This window comes from Nomascus leucogenys, unplaced genomic scaffold (genome assembly GCF_006542625.1).
Source record: "Nomascus leucogenys isolate Asia unplaced genomic scaffold, Asia_NLE_v1 Super-Scaffold_285, whole genome shotgun sequence".
Taxonomy (NCBI): domain Eukaryota; kingdom Metazoa; phylum Chordata; class Mammalia; order Primates; family Hylobatidae; genus Nomascus; species Nomascus leucogenys.
In genome coordinates this window covers 1,387,793-1,398,152 of record NW_022095770.1, presented here as the reverse complement: position 1 = coordinate 1,398,152, position 10,360 = coordinate 1,387,793, and the positions used below count along the sequence as shown (strand labels likewise).

The 10,360-nt window shown below is 46.8% G+C and overlaps 1 protein-coding gene across 4 annotated transcripts in view; it reads right to left on the bottom strand.

Annotated features, from left to right (window-relative positions):
* Positions 1-589: 589 nt before the first annotated feature.
* Positions 590-10,360, bottom strand: part of ACLY (ATP citrate lyase) — a 53,071-nt gene continuing 43,300 nt past the window's right edge. For 2 of the 4 annotated variants that reach the window (XM_030808181.1, XM_030808179.1), the window contains exons 21-28: positions 10,253-10,346; positions 7,502-7,656; positions 5,701-5,851; positions 5,358-5,501; positions 3,146-3,259; positions 2,711-2,793; positions 2,376-2,452; positions 602-1,574 (exon numbers count right to left, since the gene is read on the bottom strand). In XM_030808181.1, the coding sequence (XP_030664041.1) occupies positions 1,480-1,574; positions 2,376-2,452; positions 2,711-2,793; positions 3,146-3,259; positions 5,358-5,501; positions 5,701-5,851; positions 7,502-7,656; positions 10,253-10,346 (913 nt within the window). In that variant the 3' untranslated portion in view covers positions 602-1,479. Of the gene's footprint in view, positions 1,575-2,375; positions 2,453-2,710; positions 2,794-3,145; positions 3,260-5,357; positions 5,502-5,700; positions 5,852-7,501; positions 7,657-10,252; positions 10,347-10,360 lie in introns of all 4 variants that reach the window. The other 2 variants (XM_030808178.1, XM_030808180.1) reach the window with 2 other exon arrangements.

Here is a 10,360-nt window from a genome sequence, read left to right as displayed (position 1 = left end):
TCTCCTGCCTCAGCCTCCCTAGTAGCTGGGACTACAGGCGCCTGCTACCATGCCCGGCTAAGTTTTTGTATTTTTAATAGAGACGGGGTTTCACCGTGTTATCCAGGATGGTCTCGATCTCCTGACCTCGTGATCCGCCCGCCTCGGCCTCTCAAAGTGCTGGGATTACAGGCATGAGCCACCGCGCCTGACCGTAGATGAGCATTTTTAAAACCATATATACTGAAACTATTAGTACAGTTCAGGCCAGGCACAGTGGCTCACACCTGTAACAGCACTTTGAGAGGCCAAGGAGGATGGATTGCTTGAGTCCATGAGTTCCAGACGAGCTTGGGAAATACAGCAAAACCTTATATAACTCCACAAAAAATACAAAAGTTAGCCTGGAGTGGTGGTACGCTCCTGTAGTCCCAGCTACTTGGGAGGCTGGAGTGGGAGGATTGCTTGAGCCCCTGAGACGAAGGCTGCAGTGAGCTGCGATGGTGCCACTGTACTCCAGCCCTGGGGCGACAGAGTGAGACCCTGTCTGGAAAAAAGTACAGTTACAAAGGAATACAGATCAAAGGATATGGATGCCAGGAGCCAGCAGTATGCCTTCATTGTTACTATATAGTTTATTTAAACCAGACTATGATAATACAGAGAAGAGACTGAGGTGGCAGCTGTCCAGAATCTTTGTGGATTACAGATGCAAAGTAGTTAGGAGTCCTTGGACCCACACTTCAGTTACAGACAGACAAGTCAGCTGCATAAATACAGAGAACATAAGACACAAGACATTTCACAGCTTTCTGCATTTCCATTTTAAATGTATGTACGTTACAACTTTACATATTAAGTTACTACTCCACATATTTTGTGACAATGGCTAAGGATGCAATGGCCCCATCCCCCTGACATAAGCAGACTCTGGTCTGCAACACCGAACATTTTAGTGGGATACCAAACAAGCCCTTGACACATAACATACAAAAAGATCTTTAAAAATCAGATTAATACAATGTTCTTCATGTTATATATGGAAGAAGAAAGGGAAGTAAAAAAAAAAATGAGACATTGGGGTACTTTAAATGTATAGTATCTTGAGGCCTTAAATTTTTCATTCCCTTCCTCCAAGGGAGAAAAAAATGTTTAACTAATGGAAAAAGAAAGCAACAACCTAATGTCCTGCAATGAGGAAGACCCCATCCTGACAGTACTTAGATGCTTCCATATAATAAATACAGCAGGTAGCAGAGCAAAGTCACAAATATTGGCTTGGTTTTTATTTCTATGCTTATAAAAAAAATATGAAGCTTCTTTGTGTGGACTGAAGGGGTGTTAGCCTGTGGATGTTGGTCTTCGGTGTGTGTACCCCAGTGGCTGTTTACATTCCAGGCCCTGCTAAATAAAGCAGGCTCCACTGCCAGCTGTCTGTACACTTTTTCCTGGGGGAGGAGTTCTTGTCTTCAGTTTACTGCAGTAGGGTTCCTGGCTCTGTTACATGCTCATGTGTTCCGGAAGAACATATGAAATATCATCCCATGGATGACGATACAGCCCTTGTTTCAGCCTCTTCTGATCAAGATAGTGTCCTAAAATGAAGCAAACACATCTTTTTATTAGAGCTTCATAAGCCTGGTGAGAGGAAGAGGCTAAGGAAGGGAAATCTTTCTAACACACAAAAAAAGTAGACACAAAACAGTGGGAAGTTTAGTCCAAATCCATTGCATAGGTAGATGAGGCAGACTTTGTACAAGGGAGCTGTTGGATCTGATTCTATTTTCCTTTAAATTAAAACAAAATTTTAAAGGGAAAAAATAAAATAAATAATAAAAATAGGCCGGGCACGGTGGCTCTTGCCTGTAATCCCAGCACTTTGGGAGGCCGAGGTGAGTGGATCACGAGGTTGGGAGATCGTGACCATCCTGGCTAACACAGTGAAACCCCGTCTCTACTAAAAATACAAAAAATTAGCCAGGCGTGGTGGCATGCGCCTGTAGTCTCAGCTACTTGGGAGGCTGAGGCAGGAGAATCGCTTGAACCCAGGAGGCAGAGGTTGCAGTGAGCCAAGACTGCGCCACTGCACTCCAGCCCAGGTGACAGAGCAAGACTCAGTCTCAAAAAAAAAAAAAAAATTTTTTTCCAGGGCTAGCAATCATTTCTAAGAACAAAGGAACAATGATAATGATAAGGGGAAAGGTTAAAGTAAGAAAGGAAAGATTAAGAACAATGATTAAGAGGATATGACATTTCTTCTGTAGAAACTGAACCACAAAAAGAGAAGTAAAAAAGAAAAAAAAAAAGAAAGAAACTCAACCCCATGGGTAAGTGGTGTAGCTGAACCGTAGGGGTTTAAAAAAAACAAAACTTGAAACAACAACAAATGGACTCACCAATGAAGCCCATACTCCTTCCCAGCACAAAGATGCCATTGAGGGCTCCAATGTCAATATATTCATCAGCTTCCTCCCTGTAACACACAATCAACTTGTAGTTTTAAAAGGCTCACGTGACTGCCCTCCTCCCCACAGACAGTACTACTACTGCCCAGGAATGAGAAGAAAAGGGGTGCTCTGGGTGGTAGCATTACAGGCAATTTTTGTTTTCTTCTTTATACCTCTCCTTATTTTTCAAATATTCTATTATGAGTATGCATTACTTTTATAGTTTGGAGGAAACAACAAAAATCAACAAACATAATGAAGAAGAAAACAGCTGCAATGCTCACCGAGTAAAGGACCCACAGTTTCTAAGCATGTCTACAAATGCGACTCCGATGAGACCATCTACATTCAGGATAAGATTTGGCTTCTGGGAAGGCAAAAAATTCAAAGCATTTATCATTATTTCTCATTTTTTCTTCATAATTTTTCACTGTTACTACTATTACTACGAATTGTGACCATCATTTAAAAACCTTCCACCAGCCCCACTGGTTGACACTGTGTCTGACTCAGTTCAATTCCCAGCATCTAGCAAAGTACCCAACACCTAGTTGACATTTAGTGCATGTCTGTTAAATTTAGTTATGAAACAAAAATAACATTTCCAGAAAACTAGGTTTGCTTTTAGCTGCATAATCAAAATGTAACCTGGCTCCTATTTCCTCCAATAAATGTGTCCAACGTAATATTAGGGAATTAGGAAGTTTTTTCTTTGTTACCTTCGAGGTGGTAATCTTCTCTACTTCCAGTGCATAATCGAGCAGAGGAGTGGCAGGGAAGTGCTGCCTGACGTAATCTTTGAGGATCTGCACTCGCATGTCTGGGTTGTTTATCTAGAAATGAACCCAACGGTACAGAGGAACACTCACACACTGCTGGGATGTGTTTGTTCATACTTGTGTTACAGGTGGGTAGAACTGGACATATCCCAGAGGTGATTCAGGAACCTGACCCACGTGTACAATTCCATGTGGCACCAGTTGTGCTAATGTCATGAGGCTGGCTTTTGAAGTCCTCTCATATCTCAATTAGGACACAAAACAACCTTGGTAGGTTCTCACTTTTAAGTTGCAAAGAAGACACTGAGCCCTGAGATGTTCAGGGAACTGGCCAGGTCCTACAGTGTTGAGCAGCAGAGGTCTGAAAGTTAACCACTCTCCAACTCAAGAGTCTTAGGTTCCAGCCTCCAGCCATGCCCCCACCAGCTCTGTGCCTACTCAAGCTGTGACAAAGTTCAACACTAAACAAACACGTGTTGAGTGTGGGGAGGCAAAGTGTTCCCAAAATTTTAGGAAAAACTCTAGACCTGCCGTGAATGAAATTAACCACCTGTCAGTGGGGGAGGAAGATGATCTAGGGACATACCAAATCGAATACCAAAGCAACTTCCGCCCTCAGCAAAAGAGATAGCTGGGTGAGTACATCCTCTAGAAAGCGGGGAGCTCAAAGAGTGAATGAGTGAGTGTGGAGTGTAAGTCTAGCATTATCTTAGGAAGAGGCTCTGTACTGTAGATGGGCAAAGTATTATATGCTCAGGAGCTGGGGCTGGCTGAGCAAAGTCCAGCAAGTCCTGGATGGAATGTCCCTCAGAGCCACCCACCTTCCCTGCTTGGTTCTGAGCTGGTCCTTGCTCATCAAGCAACCTCTGGGTAGCACCTGAGATGGCCAAGTGTTTGGCTGCCTAGAAGGTGGTGTCCTGAATCACATGCATGACCTTCGTATTAATACTCCCCACCAAGGCCAGTGGAGTGACCAAATAAATGAGGTTTCTGGAGCTACAGAGCCAAGGAGCCCAGGGTAAAGGGATCTACTAAGGAGCTGTCCCCATAAGGCCCTGAGCAGCTGCCAGTGACCTCATCTCTTGCTCTTCGGTTTCTAACCACAGCACACTATAAGGACATAGAAATGACCGGCCCTATGTGAGACCATATAAACTGTTTCAAATATTTACTGTCCTTTCCCACTGGTCTCTCCCAATCAGATATGCCTTGATATTATCACTCTTCCTGCCCCAGTGAGGTCACAACCACTTGACTTGCGGTGGCCAATGAAATGTGAGTGAAGGTGAATCATGTAAGGCTTTAAGAGCCTGCACGTGGTCCTGCCATTGCTGTTATCCTGCTGATGTGAGGCCAGCACATCCCAGACAAGGGCTGTTCCTTCGGCACAGATGGCAGAGAACAGGCACAGCAAACCCTCAGTGGATGTAGTGTGAATGAGACATAAACCTTTGCTGTGGTAAGCCACTGAGATTTTTGGAGTTGTCTGTTACTGCGGAACGAGGTATTATCTAGCCTAAGGTGACCAATATGTCCCCTCAACCTGACCTTGGTCCTTTTTCCCATAAGGTTCATTTGGGAAACCAAAGTTACCAAGTTTTCCATCTCATTTCAACTGCTATTTCCACACTGCAAGCAAACAACAGAAAAACTGTTAAGGGCAATCTGTATTATAACATGGAAAAAATAGCTGCTTTGTATTTGGCATCTGTCAACACATCCAAAACTTTGTATGTTGTGAGTTGAAAGCTTAGGTATTCTCCCAAATAAATTAATGCCCCCACTATCACAACCCACCCAGTAGATCCATCCCACTTTTTTTTTTTTTTTTTTGAGATGAGTTTCACTCTTGTTGCCCAGGCTGGAGTGCAATGGCGCAATCTTGGCTCACCACAACCTCCACTTCCCGGTTTCAAGCGATTCTCCTACCTCAGCCTTCCGAGTAGCTGGGATTACAGGCATGCACCACCATGCCTGGCTAATTTTTTTTGTATTTTTAGTAGAGACGGGGTTTCTCCATGTTGGTCAGGCTGGTCTCCAACTCCCGACCTCAGGTGATCCACCTGCCTTGGCCTCCCAAAGCACTGGGATTACAGGCATGAGCCACCACGCCTGGCCTCCATCCCACTTTTTTAGGAGAGTAACAACTCACCGACTTCACTCGGTGACCAATGCCCATTATCAGCTTCCCTTCCTTCTTCATCTTGTTCACAAACTCCATGGGGATAATGCCACTGTCAAAGGCTTTACTGAACATCTTGGCTGCTGCATCCAAGGCACCCCCAAACCGATCCCCCTGGAGGAGAAACAAGTGCATGTTGCCTTGAGCTTTAAGAGTTTCCTTCAGCTGGGCAAACCAACCCAGTGTGCCCCGAACGGCCCTGAGCACTGGGTTTTACACTCAGGGGCTCCTTCTAGGGCCCTGCTGTGGCAAAGCAGCATGAGGCCAAGGCCCAGTGTCCCCACTGTTCACCTCCCATGATGACAGTACTTACGATGGTGAGCAGCCCCGAGGTGAGGCTGGAGACCAGGTCTTTCCCAGCTCGCGCACAAATGATGGTGTTGTGGGCTCCAGAGACGGCTGGCCCGTGATCAGCTGTCACCATCAGACACATCTCAATGAACTGGCAAGAGTACTTAGGCAACCTGGAGCGGGGGGAACAAAGGCCAGGAGATGGCCAACAAGGCCATGCTTGTACTTTCTCCTATTTCCCTAAACAAGTCATTCAAATCCAAGAAGGGTAACTACCAATCTAAGTCTAATACTACCACACAACTCTAAGGTAAAACCTCCTGATTCTTTCCTTTAGACAGAGTCTCATTCTGTCACCCAGGCTGGAGTGCAGTAGTGAGATCTTGGCTCACTGCAACCTCCACCTCCTAGGTTCAAGCAATTTGCCTGCCTCAACCTCCCAAGTAGCTGGGACTACAGGTACGCACCACCACGCCAGGCTAATTTTTGTATTTTTAGTAGAAACGAGATTTTGCTATGTTGGCCAGGCTATCTCGAACTCCTGGCCTCAAGTGATCTGCCCACCTTGGCCTCCCAAAGTGCTGGGATTACATACAGGCATGAGCCACTGCGCCCGGCCCCAAATACTGTTTGTAAAATAGAGTTTGATACCAGAGTTTTGAATCTATTCTTTGGTCAGTGATTTTCAGCATGAGTTGCCTGCACCAGGATTTGACCTGTATTTGTGGCTATGCTCCATGTGCCAGACAGACAGGAGGTGAGAACCCTGTCCCTTCACAGTGTAAGAGGCCCCATGCCTCGTTCCTGTAGTATTCAACCTCCCAACTAAGAATCAGGAACAAAGTATGGAGAGGTGGGAGGCAGGAGCAGACAGAGAGAGACCTGCTCAGGTGTTATAACCCATGAACTTTTCCCAGGAAGGGTCCAAAGCAGGACCAAGACCCATCTCTCTGCAGGTGAGGGCATGACACAACCAAAGACATTGACCTGGTCTTCTGCCTAGCACCACATTAAGCCCAGGGCTCTGTGAATCACATACTCCCTGGCTTCCCTGCCCAGCCGTCAGTCTCACGGGAGGGCTAAGATCGGGAGTTGCAGAGAAAACCAATTTTTTCTAACATTCAAGCTGATGGGAGAAACAAATTTGCAAAGTGAACACAACATAAGGTACTTTCTTTTTTTTCTTTTTTCTTTCTTTTTTTTTTTGAGACAGAGTATTTTTGCTCTTGTTGCTCAGGCTGGAGTGCAATGGTGCGATCTTGGCTCAGTGCAACCTCCACCTCCCAGGTTCAAGTGATTCTCCTGCCTCAGCCTCCTGAGTAGCTGAGATTACAGGCACGCACCACTATGCCTGGCTAATTTTTTGTATTTTTAGTAGAGATGGGGTTTCTCCATGTTGGCCAGGCTGGTCTTGAATTCCTGACCTCAGGTGATCCACTCACCTCGGCCTCCCAAAGTGCTGGGATGACAGGCGTGAGCCACCGCGCCTGGCCCATAAGGTACTTTCTATCTGTTCAGCAGCTCCACTAGGCCCACACTCCTTAGGCCACCACATCTTCCCAGTTCTCTCCTGCCTAACCTCTATCTTGCTGTCAAGAGATCTGCATTTGGCCGGGTGCGGTGGCTCATGTGACTGGACTTTCTGTCCTTGGAAGACTTAGGAATAGCTTATGTGTCCTTCCTCTGGCCGTTCAATTGACCTGTGGCCCCAAAGATTGACCTTGGACACACTCCCCAGGCCTGTCCACTCCCACCCCTTTGTTGGGGGAAAATCACTAACTCTGAGCTGCAGGGCCCTGTCATCTTCTGCCCTCCATGCTCACCTTTTCTGGAACCAGAGGAGGCCGAGGACCCCGCCAATGCCCATCTCTTCCTTGAAGACCTCAGTGATGGGCATGCCTGCGTAGATGAGCTCCTGTCCTCGCTCATCGCAGATGCTGGTCATGAACGAGGCAGGTTTGCGGATCAAACCAAGCTCCTGGGCAGAGATGGGGCAGAGGGAAGCAGGGCTCTGGTGACCACCACAGATTTTTCCAGGACTGCCCCGCTGTGTGTACTCTCAGAACCAAAGCACCCCAAGAATGTCTTAAACTCTGGCAGCCAAGTAACAACTCTCAGACAAAGTTTTCCCAAGGAAGAAGTGCAAAAGCCCTTTCATTAGATCATTTTGGACATAGAAAACAGGAGGACCCATGATACCACTTGGCATCAGCACTATCAGCTCTATTTCTATCCTTCCCTGAGCACTTGCTGGGCTAGGAAATAGCCTAAGCAGTTTACATCCATTGCTTCATTTCTGGAGGGGGACCAGAGTCTCTCTGTTGCCCAGGCTGGAGTACACTGGTGAGACCACAGCTCACTTCAGCCTCAAACTCCTAGCTAGGATCAGCGATCCGCCCAGCTATGCCTCCCAGTAGCTGGGGCAACTAGGCACACACCGCCACGCCTGGCTAATTTTAAAATTTTTTTGTAGAGACAGGGTCTTGCTATGCTGTCCAGGCTGGTCTTAAACTCTTGGGCTCAAGCAATTCTCCCACCTCAGCCTCCCCAAGTGCTGGGATTACAGGTGTGCGACCCAATCCATTGCTTCTTTTTTTTTTTTTTGAGACGGACTCTCGCTCTGTCACCCAGGCTGGAGTGCAGTGGTGCGATCTCGGCTCACTGCAAGCTCTGCCTCCCGGGTTCATGCCATTCTCCTGCCTCAGCCTCCCAAGTAGCTGGGACTACAGGCACCTGCCACCACGCCCAGCTAATGTTTTGTAATTTTAGTAGAGATGAGGTTTCACCGTTTTAGCCAGGATGGTCTCGATCTCCTGACCTCGTGATCCGCCCACCTCAGCCTCCCAAAGTGCTGGGATTACAGGCGTGAGCCACTGCACCCAGCCCATTGCTTCATTTTAACCTCACAAAGGAGAAGCATTCCTTGTGTTACAGCAAAAAAAAAAAAAAAAAAAAAAAAAAATGAGGCTTAGAGAGGCTCAGTAACCAGCCCAAGGTCACCTGGGTAAGAAATGGTAAAATGAATCCAAAGGGAAAATCTTACATACACTTCAGATACAGCTGCCAACCCTAACAATAATGTAATGGGGCAGGGCACGGTGGCTTATGCCTATAATCCCAGCACTTTGGGAGACCGAGGCGGGTGGATCACTTGAGGTCAAGAGTTCGAGACCAGCCTGGCCAACATGGTGAAACCCCGTATTAAAACTACAAAAATTAGCGGGGCGTGGTGGCATGCATCTGTAACCCCAGTTACTCGGGAGGCTAAGGCAGGGGAATTGCTTGAATCTGGGAGGCAGAGGTTGCAGCGAGCAGAGATCGCACCATTGCATTCCAGCTTCAGCAACAAAAGTGAAACTCTATCTCAAAAAAAAAAAAAGTGGGGGGGGAAGATACGTGGCTACAGAAATAGGGGAGCCCTTCAATATGTCTTTTACCCAGGGGACAGGGACTGAACTCCTGAATTTCCCATTTCCAGAGTTGAGGCAAATCAGCCAATTTAGTCCAATCCTATTTCTCCAATTATCCTCTATGAATTTTTAAAATGCTTTACAGTTACATTTTTATTACAAAAACAACATGAATATGTTCTCTATCTCTCTCTCTCTCCTCTTTTTTTTTGAGACAGAGTTTCGCTCTTGTTGCCCAGGCTGGAGTGCAATGGTGCGATCTTGGCTCACTGCAACCTCCGCCTCCCAGGTTCAAGCGATTCTCCTGCCTCAGCCTCCCGAGTAGCTGGGATTACAGGAGCACACCACTGCACCTGGCTAATTTTTGTATTTTTTCAGTAGAGATGGGGTTTCACCATGTTGGCCAGCCTGGTCTCGAACTTTTGACCTCAGGTGATCTGCCCACCCTGGCCTCCCAAAGTGCTGGGATTACAGGCATGAGCCACCAGGCCCAGCACTTTTTTTTTTTTTTTTTTTAAATTAGAGACAGGGTCTCACTCTGTCACCCAGGCTGGAGTGCAGTGGCACAGTCATGGCTAACTTCAGCCTTCAACTCCTGGTCTCAAGCAATCCTCCCACCTTGACCTCCAAAAGTGTCAACTTGACTGGATTGAGGGATACAAAGTATTAATCCTGGGTGTGTCCGTGTGGGTGTTGCCAAAAGAGATTAACATTTGAGTCAGTGGGCTGGGGAAGGCAGATCCACCCTTAGCATAGTGAGCACAATCTAATCAGCTTCCATCGAATATAAAGCAGGCAGAAAAATGTGAAGAAGAGAGATGGGCCTAGCCTCCCAACCTACATCTTTCTCCCGTGCTGGATGCTTCCTGCCCTCGAACATCGGACTCCAAGTTCTTCAGTTTTGGGACTCGAACTGGCTCTCCCTGCTCCTCAGCTTATAGACAGCCTATTGTGGTACCTTGTGATCATGTAAGTTAATACTTAATAAACTCTCCTTTATAGATATATATATATATATCCTATTAGTTCTGTCCCTCTAAGAGATCCCTGACTAATACAGAAGGCCTGGTCTCCAAGAGTTCAAGGCAAATCAACGCAAAACCCGCCATCATAGACCCACAGATCTCCCTTGCTCACACTGTTAGCGACATTCAAGGCACCTACCCTGGCCCAGGAGTAGTCCATGGGCACGGTTGGGGGTGGCACCTCCTGGGCAGGTACAATGACTCCGTTGGCCACGAGATCTTCGTATACAGACCTGGGAGGCAGGAA